Below are 16,743 nucleotides of genomic sequence, written 5' to 3' on the forward strand. Positions count from 1 at the left end.
ATACAGTTTTGTTCTCACCTACCTCCTTTGTGTTCCTATTGTCAAATATATTACATTTTTATGTGTTATAGCCTTAATAATGCAACACATATACATATTGTTTTAAGCAATTGCTGCTTAAATTAGTTAAGAGAAAAAGAAATATACAATTATACTGCCTTTTTAATTACCTACATAATTACTTTTGCTGGTGCTCATTGTTTTTCTGTGTGGATTCAAATTACTGTCTGGTGTCACTTGCTTTCAGCCTGAAGAAGTTCCTTTAGTATTTCTTTGAAGGTGGTTGTCTCGCAATAATAAGATACCACTTCACACCCATCAGTATGGCTATAATAAGAAAGATAGACGATAACAAATGTTATCAGACATGGAGATGTGGAAAAAATGGAACCCTCATACATTGCTGGTGGGAATGTAAAATGGTGTAATCATTTTGGAAAAGAGTTTTGGCAGTTCCTCAAAAGTTTAAGCATGGAGTTACCATACTCTATGTATACCTCAACAATTACCCTCCTAAGTATCTACCCAAGAGAAATTAAAACAGTTGTCGACACAAAAAAAACTTATGTGAATGTTCATAGGAGCATTATTCTTAATAGCCAAACAACCCAAATGCCCATCAACTAAAAAACAGATAAGCAAAAAGTGGTATATCCATGCAATGGACTATCATTTGGAAATAGAAATGAATGAAGTATTGATACCTGCTACCACATGAAGGAAACTTGAAACATCATACTAAGTGAAAAAAGCCAGTTACACATGTTGCATAAGTCCACTTATTTGAAATGTCCAGAATAGGCAAATCCACATTGAGAGAAAGTAGATTAGTGTTTTCCAGGGCCTGGGGGCAGGTAGGAATAGGGAGCGACTGCTAATGAGTACAGAATTTCTTTTTGGGTTGGTAAAAATATTGTAAAGTTGGATAGGGTGATGGTTGCACAACTCTGTGAATATACTAAAAACCATTGAATTGTATATTTTAAATGGGTAAATTTTATGATATGTGACTTGTGTCTCAATAAAACTGTTAAAAAAGAATATTACTCTATATAGCATTTTAAATGTTTGAAGATAAAATGTAATAAACATCCAACTTGGCAGATGTTTTTATTATATTCCCATAACATATGAACCAGTAGAATGAGAAAAGAGTGAAGAGGACAAGACACAGGGTCTAGGCTCAAAAGATGCTTGGTGCTTGGTTTGTTCTTGTCAGGCCCTTAAATGACAAAGTTCCTGGTGTCATCTGGATAAGAGGAATGACTCTTGTTTATTTTCCCCAATCAGTCAGGAAACAAGCAAGTTACATTCATTTGTCTGCAACAGTTCTCCAATGTATCTACCTACCAAGCCTAATGCTTCAATTCAGAAACTAAACTTTCTGAAGTACAATGAAGAGGAAGGAGAATCAACATTTTGGATAGTTGGCACAACACACAGAAACCACTTGGTAGCGCCCTTAGTAAGACCCTCTCTGGTGCCGCACACATTTGGGCAGACATTCATGTGTGTTTTCTGGTGTGGCTGATTCATCAGCCGTGGCAGGCTGGTTCCTGGCTGGAAGAACACATGACACCCTTTGATAGGACAGGCCATTGAGCGCCGATGCATTGCTAGTAACAGGGTCCTTTTCTCTTGTTCTTCGTTTATGAGCAGATGCTTGTACTAACTTACCAGACATCCCACATGCCTCCTGGGAACCATTTAGGTATCACCAGCCAACAAAAGAGGACCTGTATGATGTTGGGACTGTGTTGAAGTACCACTGCCAGCGTGGCTATAAACCTGCTTCAGATGAACCTACAACTGTGATTTGTCAGGAAAATTTCAGGTGGACTCCATACATAAAATGTGAGGGTGAGTTTCTGTTTTTGAAATCTTTTTATATATTCACTGTCCAGCATGTACTAGGATTTTCTACCTTAAATGAATATAATTTTATCTCTCAAGATAAGTTTAAAATTGTATTAATTCAATAGAATAGTGAACTCATTGCCAGAAGGGACCATAAAGGTCTTGGAGTTTGAGGAGCTGAGAAATTATAGCCTTTCCTTATCCCCATTCAGAATCAAATGAGATGTAGACACACAAGTCAAACATTACGCAGATTAAGTATGAGCTTCATTACAGGTAAAGGTAGAATGGAGAATACGGCTCAACTATAGCCAGAGTCAGACTCCCAGCACAGCCCTTTCCTCCTCACTGTAGACTCTGGGGCCCTTGGTAGAAGGAAAGTCTGTGAAACAGTCCTGAACTCAACCAGCTGCAAGGTGACTTGTGTCGCAGATCTCTTGAGCCATGGGACTGCGGGCTGAAAGAGCTGGATCTCGTCACCTGGGTCTTGTGACCTGCCTCTAGAAGACAGATCCTGACCCCTGACCCAGTGTTCTTGCCTCAGTAGGATAGAAAGGAGACTTTCTGCAGTCTTACTGGTAGGAGACGTCCCTTCTCTTTTTGCGAGAATAAGTGAGGGGCTGAGAGACAGGTGGATGCAATTTTATGGGCCTAGGTAGAACTGACAACAGAGGGAGAAAATGCTTCCTTCCACACATCTGTCAGAACCTTGCCATTTTAGAGATAAAGACACTGAGGATCTGAATATAGGGAACTTTATTCTACAGAGTAGAATTTGAAAAGTATGTGAAATGCACAAATAATGAAAAATAGTAGTTTAGATTGACCTATTGCAAGATTATTCACTTCACCTTAGGACTTAAAGTTTAATTGCAGTTATTCAGACTCATTTTGGGGAAATAGAATGAATGATTTTAAAAAAGTGACTGAATTAAAAATATATTTAACAAAAATTATTGCCACCAATTAAATATGTTGATAAGTGCAAGCCTTTGAGGATCCTCTTTAATGAATAAAAAGCAATGACATGTAATTAATACACTAATTTTTTTAATATAAATGAATGTTTATACATGTTTAAAAACCTATTTTTGAATTATATGTATTTTACCCATTATGGTCTTATTGACTTAATTATTTAATCAAGGATATTTTTTTAACCATTTAAAAAGTAGAAGTGAAATGATATTTATCCAACTTATCATAAAATCTGATTAAATATGAATTTGGACTTATGACAAACATTTAAAAGTGTTTTCTACAACAAAGCATTACATAAATATTATTGATACAATTTAGAAATGATATAAATGTTGAGTATTTTTATGATAATTCATAAACAGATGAGCACTGAGAGTATTTGAGTATCCCTGCAAGACCCCACTGTGGTGCTGGCCAACCTTCTGATAAGGGAATAGAGCATTTTATTCTGTTCTGATGTTTTCTCTTACATCAAACAATATCAAGTTCTATCTGAAAGTATTTCTACTAATAAAAAATTATATCCCTATATCAACTCTTACTGCATTAAAAATGAATGAATTTGAATAGCTATTTCCCTTAAATTTGGCACCAAAAAAGAAAAATCCTGGCCATAAGCAGTAATTTAAATTTATATCTACGCAGTAGCTGTCAGGTAGATATAAACTTTTGAGAACATTCTTCCTCCTATAACTGGGGAAGTGCAAGCCATTAAAGAACTTAATGATGATGTAACCCTAATGAAGCCGTAAGGAGATGGATGTTATTTGTCATTGCTCTTGAAAAATTCTGAAAATTTACATTTTCATACAGGTTTAACCCAACTTCTCATTTTGGAGCCTCCTAATGAAAATATTTAGTTGGAGGGAGATGACTGGGTTGGTGTCTTTAGCATGTCAGGGACTGGAGAACAGACTCCAGTGGCTCAAGTACCCTTTTCTCTTTCCCCAGTCTCTCCTCAGTGGTGAGATCTTCCAAAGGTGGAACTGAGGGAGTCAGCCGTAGGAGCCTCCTCAGGGCGATTTTACTAACCATTAGCCTCCCTTTTTATTTTTTAGAGGTATGTTGCCCAGAACCAGAGCTGAAGAATGGCAAAATCCTTGAACACAGAAAAGGTAGTAGGGTCAACAGCTGTGGCTATTTCTACGGAGACACGGTTACATACTCATGTTTTGAGAAAAAAAAGTTTTCCGCTACTTGCCAAGGAGATGGCATGTGGCATCCCAAAACACCTTTTTGTGATTACGGTAAGAGCTAATGGAATTATCTTATTTTAGAAGTTTCTTCATATCAAAGTGATGGAGATTATTAAGAGAAGTGTGTTTTTTTTGTTTTTTTGTTTTGTTTTGTTTTGTTTTTGGTGAGGAAGATCAGCCCTGAGCTAACATCTGCCAATCCTCCTCTTTTGCCGAGGAAGACCGGCCCTGGGCTAACATCCGTGCCCATCTTCCTTCACTTTATATGGGACGCCACCACAGCATGGCTTGATAAGCGGTGGTCGGTGCGCGCCCAGGATCCGAACCGGTGAACCCTGGGCTGCCGCAGCGGAGCACGCGCACTTAACGGCATGCACCACCAGGCTGGCCCCCAAGGGAAGGTTTTAAATTAGGTAAAAGAATTTATATACCCTGCATGATTCTTGGAGTGGATAAATTTGTTAAAAAACACTGTGCACTGTGCCCCCCTGTGCGCCCCACCCAACTTTCTCTCTCTCTCTCTTTTTTTTTTTTTTGCTGAGGAAGCTTAGCCCTGAGCTAACATCTGTTCCCAATCTTCCTCATTTTGCTGAGGAAGATTAGCCCTTAGCTAACATTTATTGCCAATCTTCCTCATTTTTTGCTTGAGGAAGATTAGCCCTGAACTAACATCTGTGCCAATCTTCTTCTACTTTACACCACAGCATGGCTGACAAGTGGTGTAGGTCCATGCCCAGGATCTGAACCTGTGAACCCAGGCCGCTGAAGCGGAATGTGCCAAACTTAACTACTACACCAGGAGGCTGGCCCCACAATGTTCTCTTTTTTCCTCCAGTGGTTGTCCCCATTGTCTTGACTTTCCTGGCTTTCTTTTCTTTTCTGAATCAGTGAAAATAGGCCACATCTAATAGATCAGCTAGACTTTTGAATTATTGCCTTCTGTTTCTTGGTGTTTATTCTCTTTTCTTCTCTTCCTTCTGGTCCATATGCCTTAACCTGCAGTACAAGACCCCTCCAAATCTATTTGAACCTGCCTTTCTGAACTTGCTTCCTTTCTTCCGCTGCCTCCAGGTCCTCCTTCAGACTTTCCCCAATGTGAAATGCCTACCTCTCCCTCACCAAGAGCACTTAAATGCTAAACACAACCCTCCCTTCTCCCATTATTCTCCCAAAGGGGCCAGGCACTAGTTGCAGTTTAGAAATCAATGGAATTGTTCTTATGTCCCCTGGTAGAAGTGTTCCCACTTTGCCAACCAGGACTTTTCAATCTGTAGATCCCAGAGTTTCAGGGATGAGAAGCACAATTTTCCCAAGTAGCTCACTTAGAATGAGGGTAAGTGGGGCCACTCATGCTTCCATCTCTTGGACCCATGCATTTTATTTTATTTTACTGGGGACTGAATACCATATAAAGGTCAATCTCTGATTTAAAGTGAATACTGCATTCTGGAAGATAATGTAAAGTAATATTGTAAAGTCCCATCATTGTAAAGTATTGCCTCTCAACTGGCACTTCAACTATGCCTTTAACAGGCCACTCCAGTGTTCTAACAGGTCTGCAGGTACTGGGTGATGCAGTCTATAATATGAGTAGTACATTCCACGGCCGTGGTCCCACTGCCACATCTCTTTTGCTGTGAGTGAGTCTTCTAGTTGCATGTAGTGGGATCCTATGTCAATTGTTTAAACACTCTATAATCCTTCAGATAACAGTGCAACTGAAGTCCTGAAGGAAGGAAAGGCCAACCCATACCTGGATAGTTGTTTATTTCTGTCAGAACAGATATCTCTTCCTTCCAGGTGGAAGAGGGTCCAATATAGTCAACGTGTTACCAAGTGGCTTTTTGGTTGTCTCAAGGGATGGTATCATATCAGGGACTTGGCATTGTTGCTGGCGGAATGGAGAAGCAGTGACCGCAGCCCTAGTAAGTGGGAATCCATGCTGTTGGGCCCATGCTTATCCTCCATCCACGCCACTGTAGGGGAGGAAGAGAATTCCTCTACCCACTCTGTGTCCTTCTGGCTGGTCTATGAATTAAATTGACATGAGACAGAATAACAGGAGAAAATCAAACAAAGCTTTATAACATGTATACATGGGAGAAACCCAGGAAAACTGGGTAATTCAGCCAGAATGGCCAAAGCTGCCACTTGAAATAGCACTTTTAGCTAAAGACAAAGGAAGGTGTTGGGGGTAGTGGTTTAGGACTTCAAAGGGGAGGAAGGCAATTCACATGGAGATGGAAAAGCAAATGTTTGGTAAACAGAACTTTGATAAGGATGGGCTTAGCAAGGACCCTCCCAGTTTATCAATACCCAGAGTTGTCTATGGTGATGGCCTACCCTGGGGACAGGCCTTCTATCTTAAATTCTTTTAGGCAGTTAGGGGGAAGTCGAAGGTCTTTTCAGAGTTTTTTGTTTTCAAAAATAATCAAGGCAAGGCAAAGAGACACATTTCAGAGTGGCCAATTCTGATCCCCCACACCACTGTTAACCTAAAAGTAAAGAGCCAAAATGAGAAGCAGAGAGGCATTTAATTTGGGATCATGCAATTTGGGGTACATAGATTTAGGTAGCAACCCAAATAGTGTCCCACTAGGGAGTAAGAGGCAGGGGCTTTTAAAGGCAAAAGGGGGAGGTTTGATTACAAAGAATGTTAATTGGGGTTGACTGTGGAAAGCTAATCTTGGGTAAACACAATTGATTGCTAAGGCTACAGCTAGAGGGAGGCAAAAGTCCCATCCGCGTGGTGAGTTGCCGATTTCTTGCAGCGATCTCTCAATATTTGTGCCTTGACTCAGCTCAAAAGTCCCCGATGAGGATGTGCATAAGACCCACTTCCTTAATAGCCTCCTAGCTCCATGTTAAAGCCCTTAGACATAAGTGACTCTGTTTTGTTTCATATTTTACACCTCCACAGCCGCTTTGCTCCTCTTCCTCTCATGACAGTGCTGGTGAGGCCAATGTCAGAGGATGGCTGACTTCCACTGGCTGAGATGTTTTTTTCTACTTGGTTATTTAACGCCTCTTCCATTGGGGATGGTCTGCTGGTTTTAACATGCCAAATAAAAACTTCACATTTCCCAGTCACTCCCATATGTCCAGTCACCTACTTCTACTCCAGATCTCCTCGTGCCCAATCTTCCCATCTTTGTCCTCAAGGGCTCTGACAGACAAGCCATTCATTCCAGGCCATGAATTCTAATTTAATGTATCCTTAGGCCACTTCTTTTTCCGACAAAGAGAACGACCAGAGGTACCACCTAAAGCTCTGCCTATGAGGAAGATTTCCCCTTACTACTGTCTTTAAGACCACCCCTGATTGGACTCTCATGCAGCTTCCATCCATTTTAGCTTGCACACATGTACCAAAAATACTTCTCTGTGAAGCAGGCTCAGGCTTTCCTCTGTTCTGCCAGTTGGCTATAATGGATACCCCATATAGCCATAAGTGTGAGCGAAGGAAGAGGCACTTGTCCAACAGTTGATGGGCACAAGGAGCATCTGAGCTCCCTGTTTGTATAGCTTGCTTGTGTCATCTGGTCCTGCTCATGCTCAATCCCAGATGCACCACTTCCATTTTATAATGGATTGTTGCCTGCCTGGCCTTACAATTTGATGAGTCTGGTAGACCAACCTCATGATGAGTGATTCTGGCACATGGTCACTTGATGACCCAAGGTCAGGAGCTGTTACTGTCAGGACCACGTAACACGCCAAGTGTCATATTTCAAAAAGCACCTAATTTTCTGCAGCAGTGCATGGTGTAGGTCAGGATGTCGAGGGTCTATGGCATTTGCACGTTTTGCTACTATAGCCACCATCAGTACAGCAGGCTCTGTAGGGTCCTAAGCTCCAAGCAACAGGGATGCTTTCACTGCAGACTGGATCTGCCGCTCAGTCCTTTGCCAGCATGGCCCCACTCAAACCTGGCTGTCTTCTGTGTCACCTAGCATATGGATTGGAATAATATTCCCAAGTATGGAATACACTGCATCTAGAATCTGAAAAGGTCTACAAGGCATTGTGCTTTCTTCTTCGTGATGGGATGTGCAATTTGCAATAATTTGACTTCAGTTTGGATGGGATAGCCTAGCAAGTCCTGACCCCTGAACCTCTAAAAATTTTACTGATGTGGCAAATGCCTGACTCTTTACCTTCTATACTCTGGAGCATCATCATGCAAATTGGAAAAACCCAGTCCTTCCCTCCACATCCTGTTTCTCCTGTGTGTCTCTTTTACTACTCATTCAGAACACTCACAACTTTTCTGGTGACCAAATATATGGGGTTTCTCCCCCCGCACCAAAGAATTCTCCACAACACAGCTGGATGTCCTACAATTTAACTCAATTATGACACTACCTACCTGGAGATAGTATCAGATCCCGCAGGTTAAGGGCTTGGTCCCACAAGACTGCCACCCCACTCCAGATGCCAGTCGCAAGTAGTAGGTCCCCAAGTTACCCACAACTTCTGTTCGACTTGGCTACAAATCAGAGGTTCCCACGACCCCTTCTCAGGTTCTATTAATTTGCTAGAACAGCTCACAGAACTCAGGGAAACACTTACTTATGTTTACCAGTTTATTAAAGGATATGATAAAGGAGGCAGGTAAACATCCAGATGAAAAGATACATAGAATGAGGTATGGGGGGGTCCCTAGTGCAGGAGCTTCTGTCCCCGTGGAGTAGAGTTGCATCACTCTCCTTCACTAACCTGGAAGCTCTCTGAAATCTGTACTATGGGGATTTTATGGAGGCTTCCTTATGTAGGCATGATCAATTATTAACTCTGTTTCTAGCCCCTCTCCCCTCTCTGGAGGATGGGGGAGGGTGGGATTGAAAATTCCAAGCTTCTAATGATGGCTTGTTCTTTCTGGGGACCAGCCCCCATCCAGGAGCCCACCCAGAGTCACCTCAAGAGAACAAAAGATACTCCTAGTCCTCTTAGCACTTAGGAATTTACACGGGTTTTAGGAGCTCTATGCCAGGAATCGGAGCAGAGACCAATGTATACATTTTTTTTTCCTATGATCTCACATCATGCTAGCTTCTTCTTGCTCATTAAGTAGAATTAACATGATGCCATTGATATACTGGATCAGTGTGATATTATGTGGATGTCCAGATGGTCATGATATCTTTAGACTCTATTATGACAGGGGCAGGTGAGTTACCACAGCCCGGAGTTAAACCTGCAAATACATCATGTGTATGCAAACTGTTTCTGATCTTCTTTTCTTTTCTTTTCTTTTCTTTTTTTTTTTTGTGAGGAAGATCAGCCCTGAGCTAACATCCACGCTAATCCTCCTCTTTTTGCTGAGGAAGACTGGCTCTGAGCTAACATCTATTGCCAATCCTCCTCATTTTTTTTCCCCAAAGCCTCAGTAGATAGTCGTATGTCATAATTGCACATCCTTCTAGTTGCTGTATGTGGGACGCGGCCTCAGCATGGCCAGAGAAGCGGTGCGTCGGTGCACGCCCAGGATCCGAACCCAGGCTGCCAGTAGCGGAGCGCGTGCACTTAACCACTAAGCCACGGGGCCAGCCCATGACCTTTTCTGATAGAGATGGAAAAGAAGGCCTCTGCTAAATCAGTGGCCTCATTTACCGGAAGATACATTTATCTGTTCTAACAAAGATACCACATCTGGTGCAGTAGCTGCAATAAGAGCTAAAATCTTGTTGAGTTTTCAACAGTCTACTGTAATTCTCCAGAATCCTAGTTTTTGTAGTAGACAAACTGGTGAAGTAAATGGGAATACGATGGGGATGACCACTCATGCATCTTTAGATCTTTAAGAGTTGCGCTAATTTCCCCCTTCCCCCCTACTCCTTGGTACATGATATATTTTTTAAATTTACTTTCTTTGCTTCAAGGGGGAGGGGTGTGGGCAGTATCAATGGCTTCTACTTGGCCTTCCTGGATATGATAGCTCTTACCCCATAGGCCAAGGACCCAGTATGGGGATTGGGCCAACAACCCACCGAGTGGTCTAATAGGAGAGCCACAATGATTCCTCAGCCTGAGGCTTACAGGAGGGCAGCACAGGTCTTGGGTTTGGCTAAGTGATCCTGTGGGCAGAGAAGATGACAGGACAGAATGAAGCCTACAAACCACACAGGTTCTGGGGTGTGTTATTGTATATATTCTACAAGCTCATGCTCTCTCACTTTTATGTCCCACCATCAAGATTGCAATTTTCCTCCTACCATTGACCACGGACGTCATAAAGAAGTTGATGCATACAGTCTTTTCACATATGAGTTTATATATGAATGTGACGAAGGATACACTCTGGTTGGACAGGCCAGACTCTCCTGCCGTTTGTCACAGTGGTCATCTGCAGCTCCTCAATGTAAAGGTAACTTCAGGTCCCTTTTCAGATCATTGCTAAGTGGGTGGAACTGTCATGATAGAATTCAGAGTAAGGTTTCTTCTCGGCCAGAGGCAGCATGAAAACATTTGATTTGATTTGATTTATTTTAAATAATTACTATAATCAGATGGTACCCAATGCAAAAAAGTATAAGGGACGTGCAGAAGCAATAATCTCTCCCCTACTTCTTTTTCCCAGTCACAAAATTCAGCCTCCTTGAGGCAGCCCCTATTCCTAGTTTCTCATATGTTTCCAGAAATATCCTATAAGTGGCACATTTTATCTGAGTGTAACTGTGGCCCATAGCAAAATTTTCACAGAAGCTTACTCTAGCATGAATGTAGGCTCTTGTGGGCTAATTCCAAACATCATAAATGAGAGGTTTATCTATCAGAGCCTTGTGCAGGGCACCACTTGCCTTGATGTAGGTGTGTAGTGGGGGACTTCTAGTTTGCCACCCTGTTGTGGGATCAGGAGAAGGCAAGATCGGGTCTGATTTTTATATACACACAGGTTTAATATCACCTTGCCCTCAACAACTCCAGGGATGATTTGACACCATTGTCTCCATTGCACACAGGAGGATGATAGGCAAGAGGGAAAAGTTCATACCCAGTGTCTTGCAGGCATCAAGATACGAGGGATATTTGCTTTGTTAGCTGAGAATCTGGGGTCACATGCCCTTTTTATATCCTGTCATGTTTATTTAGAAACATTATGACCGTGACCTTGGACAAGTTTCTTAACCTGTCTGTATCTCTACTTTCTCCTAGATAAAACGGAAATAACAACAGTACTCACTTTATAGAGCTGAATGAGACTTAAATGAGATGGTTACAGAAAATGCTCAATTCAAATCTGATGTGTAGCCAAGGCTCAATAAAAATGTTAACTAATATTATTGTTATCAAAATGAAAAAAAAAGATAAAACGATTAGCAACATCTACTATAGTTCATTCTTATAATCCTAGCCTGTCGTCATGTCTTTTTTCTTAGATTTGCAGATTACTTAAAATTGTGTTTCCATCGTAGCTCTGTGTCTAAAACCGCGGATAGAGCATGGACAGCTCCTTGTGGTTAAGGATCAGTATATTACACCTGAAAATGTCACCGTCCAGTGTGACTCTGGCTATGGTTTGGTTGGTCCCCAAAGTATCACTTGCTCAGAGGACAGAACCTGGTACCCCGAGGTACCCAAGTGTGAGTGGGTAAGTGGCACAATTCAAGGAAGTTCCTGTGCTATCAGACCCTAAAAATGGTGCCTCCCCCAAAGCACTGTCCCCGCCAGCAACGGTGAGATCTGACTTGTCAGGGTTCATTTCTGTGGCATTCAGAGGAACTCTCTTTTTTGACTTGAAGCGCTCTGGGGAGTCAGGAGCGGTGAGTTTTCTGGCTCTCACTTGAGAACAGGAAAAACTGAGCGCCTTAGGGTGAGGAGAGTCTCAGAGACCTGGGAGTACTGACTCAGAACTTTGCTTCTTCTAAACTATACAGTGTACTGTGTTCTGTTTCTGGATGGTCAGCAGAAATAGCCTCTGTCCCCATAGAGGCCTTCTGGGAAGCTGTCTCAGAACAGATCTATATCCCTCTGGGGAAGACTATGGTGGGCCCCAAAGTGTTTTCTGCTTTTCCCACTCACCCACCAGTCCTGGGGTTGGTCTTGGTTCTGATCCTGTGGTCCTGCCATTGTCAGAATGCACCCCCCACTCTGCTTCACAGTTTAGGGAGAAGCCACTCAACCACACTCACCACCTGTGTCTCTTTTAGGAGGTCCCTGAAGGCTGTGAGCAAGTGGTCATAGGCAGAAAACTCATGAAGTGTCTCCCAAGCCCGGAGGACGTGAAAATGGCCCTGGAGCTGTATAAGCTGTATCTGGAGATTGAACTACTACAACAACAGTTAGGCAAGGAAGAGAAATTCACTCTGAAGTCGCCACTGTAATTTTTCCCAAAAGAGGGAGCAGAACGTGCCTTGCCGCCTTCAATACAACATGGATCCCTTCAGTTTATCAACTTTGCCATCTCTTTTGCGCCATCATTCCTGGTAATAAATATCTAGAAAGGATAATTGGTTAATGTTTATGCTTTGAGATTGTAGAATTATCGATCATCTGTGTGGCTCATGCTTTTGCTTTCCTGGACACAAAGTGCACATATTTTTCAATTAAAAAATTTACATATCAAAAACTGTTTTGTCTTCGTGGTCATTAGGACTCCATGAAATGAGGTCCCTAAACAAACCCATTACATAAAGTTAATACATTTATTTTACTCTAGTCCGTACTTGGAAATATGGATTTGGGTTTTCACCGATACATTGCCCTGGATTGCCTTTACTCCACATGTGCAAATCACTCTGATCCTCAGTATTTGGATTAAATGTCATCACACCCTGAAAGCCTTGTCCATTTCCTCCCGTTTGAAGGGAGTTGGGCCCTTTTCTAAACTCCCATGCGCTGGGCCTCCGCCTCACTACTGCTACCTCTTGACTTTTGCCTTACAGGAAGGGGATTTATGTTTGTGTCTGACCCCCTTGTTCCATCCTGCCAGACTGAACTCTGAAAGACTGATGAACGTGAAGCCCACACAGCAGCCACGTGTGCATCCCAAGTCCTCCATCTGATTTGGTCCTCATTTTCCTCAATAACAAAGTAAAATGGCTCAAGCAACTATCCCACACATAAGGAGAAACCCGATATCACTCACATTTACATCTCGGGATATTCTGGAGGCTTTTATTCCTTCCACTCATCACTTCCTCCAACTCTTGCACCCTCTGAAATCTCTCTCTCACTCATATCTCAGCTCCTTTGGTTGTCTCATCTCTCTTTTGTGCACAGAACCCTATGGGGAATATTGGCCTCTTTCATTTAATTTGTCCAAACATCCTCTAATGAAGCAATGGTGTATAGCAGGCTTTCACTGAACTGTAGATATAACAGAGGGGCTTGAACTGTTAGAGAAACCTACTTAACACAAAAGATATCTATCTATGGTCTTAAAAGCCATTTGCCTGCTCCTGCTCTAGGAGTTCCTTTTGGTTGATGTTTATTTTGGGTTTCTCCTGAGACAAAGATTTGTGGGTAACTAGTTTCCTTGGGAGGTGGTCCCAGAAAGCACTATGACTGGGTAGGATAGTAAGATGGGAAAGGGAGGAGTGACTAAATAGGGAATATTATCAAGGAGGTCATTGCTGTTGCTAACAGACACTCAATCATGCTGACCACCCTCTGAGAGTACATGGAACACAATTTGGACTTGTCCTTCCCAGGACAAGGACCTGGGGTATTTATCTACCAATCCCTCCTCTCGTTGATGAAGACTCGCTCCAGCAGCATTGACTCCCAAGCACATCTGACTCACACTGCGGGCCAGCTGAGCAGGCTCCTGAGGGCTGGGATCACCCTCAGGCAGAGACACTGGTAGCCAATGCACTATGGGGCTGCTTGCGGTAACCTCCGGGGCAGAGATATGGGCAGAGCACACATGGCCTCTTCTGCAGTTGCCTTTTCTCTGTGGCTCTCTGTTGACACACTGTTCTAGTCTATCACTCTTTCCCTACTCGAATCTCTCACGTCCCTTTATCAGACCCCAGCAACAGTTTGCTTTTTGCTGCCCCTAACGCAATTCCCCTCATTTTTTTAGAGTGAGCTGTTTAGTTTTCCATCTCCCATTGGGCTCTGTTCCTATTCTGGTATCTCTTACTATCTGAATTCTCACAAATCAAATATTTTCTACTACTGCCTAGAAAACAACTGAAATTCACCAAGAAGTCAACAGTCCACTATCACAAATACCGATGCTCCCCTTTTTGGTTCGGAGTATGAGGATGCAGCACAAGCCCCAGTGGTGCCTCAACATTCTGTGACTAGGATTGCATCGCCATCTGCTCTCACTGTTTAAATGTCTTGTGTATTATAACTACCATCTCCACATTATTCACGAAAAATATGATCTGAGGAAGTGGAAGATACCGTCTGGAATGCGGGTGAGCTGAGGAGGCTTAGGAAAGCCATATTAGAAGGATTTACAAGAGAGGAACTTGTTCATCCTGATGCTCATTGAGGGTTTGAGTGAGAGGAAGGAAAGGAACCTGGATATCTTATAAGAAAAATTTTAAATATGTTTTAGAACATATGGAAAAATAATTGCCATTGCCTTATGAAGAAGGGGGGCAGATGTTTCATTTCAAAAAAAATGATTTGCCAGCATTGTCTGATGTTAGCAGGAGCTGTGTAATCATAAGCAAAGGAAACCCAAACAGGTGCCCGTTGTGTTTATGTCTGTGTCTCCTGCGGTGGTTCTCCATCTACTCCCAACACCAACGCGCCTGGAGGAGAGGACGTTGACCAGTTCCTTGGGGTTGCATGTGGATGAATATCTGGCAATTTCTGTTTCACTCACTGGCTCTTAGGAGTTCTCACTTACCTTCTCCCACCAGCAAGAGTGACTACGCACCCTCATCTCCCTCCCTTGCCACCAAACCTCACTCAGAAAAGTCTTCATTCATTGCGTAATAATTTTAAAACATGACTTTGCTTGTTTATTTTATTTTGTTACATGCTAGTTGAATTAATTTTCTATTTTATTATTTATATCATGATATTTTATTGTTTTTTTTACTATAGTACATGTTTTCTTTAGAATAGAATAAAAACCAATTTGAATTTGATACTGTATAGTATCATTGTATACTGTATGCAATTATACTCAGTAAGGAGTTCACTAATTATTAGATAATTAAATAGTAGATGTTTTAAATGCATTACATACATAGACATCCTTGGTAGATTTTTGTAGCTGTGTTTAAGAATGTTTTATGAATACTGAGAAATTGGTTTGGATATTGGGATGCGCTGGGAAAGAATAATTTTTCCCATTTTCAGAAATGAAATTAAGATTCCCACTATCTGAAAAGTCACCTTCCACAGCATTTTACTAGTGGATTAGAATTGAATAGCTTATATTTTCATTTTTTTTTTTAAAGATTTTATTTATTTTTTTCCCCCCCAAAGCCCCAGTAGATAGCTGTATGCCATAGCTGCACATCCTTCTAGTTGCTGTATGTGGGACGTGGCCTCAGCATGGGGGGAGAAGCAGTGTCTCAGTGTGCGCTCGGGATCCGAACCCCGGCTGCCAGCAGCAGAGCGCGCGCACCTAACCGCTAAGCCACGGGGCCGGCCCTGTATTTTCATATTATTAATGTGCTCAGATAAAGAATTATCTACCTCAAGCTGCATTCTTTAGCTATACAGAAGGAATGGCTGAGGCTTTTAAATGTCAGTCCTTCCTGTTTCCTTCCTTACCATCCTCTGTGAGTATTAAGTAGCAGCGCAGAGACTTATCTTCACACCGATATGAATTATTCCTTCATTCTTTAATTTATTCTCTTATTTAAATGCCTTTCAAAAATTATCTAAAATAAATTCATGTATATGCAAACAAATATGGAAACAATAAAGGTGGTTATAAATAGCTCGACTCCACTACTCTCTCTCTTAACACTTTAAATTTAAATTTCACATTTGAAATTTTAATTTTTGTACATAGCTCTATAAACTATAAACCATATTACAAGTGCAACTATTTCTTGACCTATTAACTTTATTTAAAATTAATTTAAATTATATGTACATTTAACAAACTAGTGTACTATTTGGATCTGCAAAGTTCCTTTTCTTTAGTCCCAGAGAACCACTGTCATCTCTTGTAGCATTTTTTTCCTGGTATTTATCTCCATATTTTTAGATAACATATTTTTTTCTTCTTTTTCCATGGATTATCCATTTATCTATTGAGTACAAAGAAAGATTCAATTATCGTCTAATTTACTCATCTGCTTTTCCTCCCTCTTTCTTCCAAAGTAGTTATTGCACAAACAATAGTTATTATTAAAACAGTGATAACTTTTACATGTTATGACCAGTAAACCCAGTAGTGTTCTGTGAGCATGTTGCCTTTCCTTACAGCTTTCTTTCATTTTATTTTGGTGTTGGTAGTGCCCTTTTTAGTGCTGCTGTTTGCTCGCTTCCTTAGTTTTCTATGTTTCTATTTCCAATTCCTCTTAAATACTCCAAGAGATTTTTCAGTCTACTCAAATCGTTCCAACGTTCAGAGACATCAAATACTTATTAACTCCGCTCTTGTCCTCGTGGGCCTTTCTGCCAAAGCCCTCTACCTTCCCACTTGGTTTTAGTTGGGGTTCCACCAGAAGCAGACCTTGAAACAAGAATTAAAGTGTCAGTAGTTTGTTTGGGAGATGCAGGAGACACCGGGATTGAGTAGGGCAGTGAGACAGGGAAGGGAAGGCAGCCAGTAAGGGATATA

General features: G+C 41.6%; 1 protein-coding gene across 1 annotated transcript in view; it reads left to right on the forward strand.

The window, feature by feature from the left end:
* Positions 1-12,585, forward strand: part of C4BPA (complement component 4 binding protein alpha) — a 36,840-nt gene extending 24,255 nt beyond the window's left edge. The window contains exons 8-12 of the mRNA XM_087437369.1: positions 1,660-1,860; positions 3,897-4,085; positions 10,231-10,401; positions 11,450-11,625; positions 12,185-12,585. Of these exons, the coding sequence (XP_087293495.1) occupies positions 1,660-1,860; positions 3,897-4,085; positions 10,231-10,401; positions 11,450-11,625; positions 12,185-12,358 (911 nt within the window). The 3' untranslated portion in view covers positions 12,359-12,585. The remainder of the gene's footprint in view (positions 1-1,659; positions 1,861-3,896; positions 4,086-10,230; positions 10,402-11,449; positions 11,626-12,184) is intronic.
* Positions 12,586-16,743: the final 4,158 nt, after the last annotated feature.

This window comes from Ceratotherium simum, chromosome 2 (assembly GCF_057802395.1).
Source record: "Ceratotherium simum simum isolate JZ-2026a chromosome 2, ASM5780239v1, whole genome shotgun sequence".
NCBI lineage: Eukaryota > Metazoa > Chordata > Mammalia > Perissodactyla > Rhinocerotidae > Ceratotherium > Ceratotherium simum.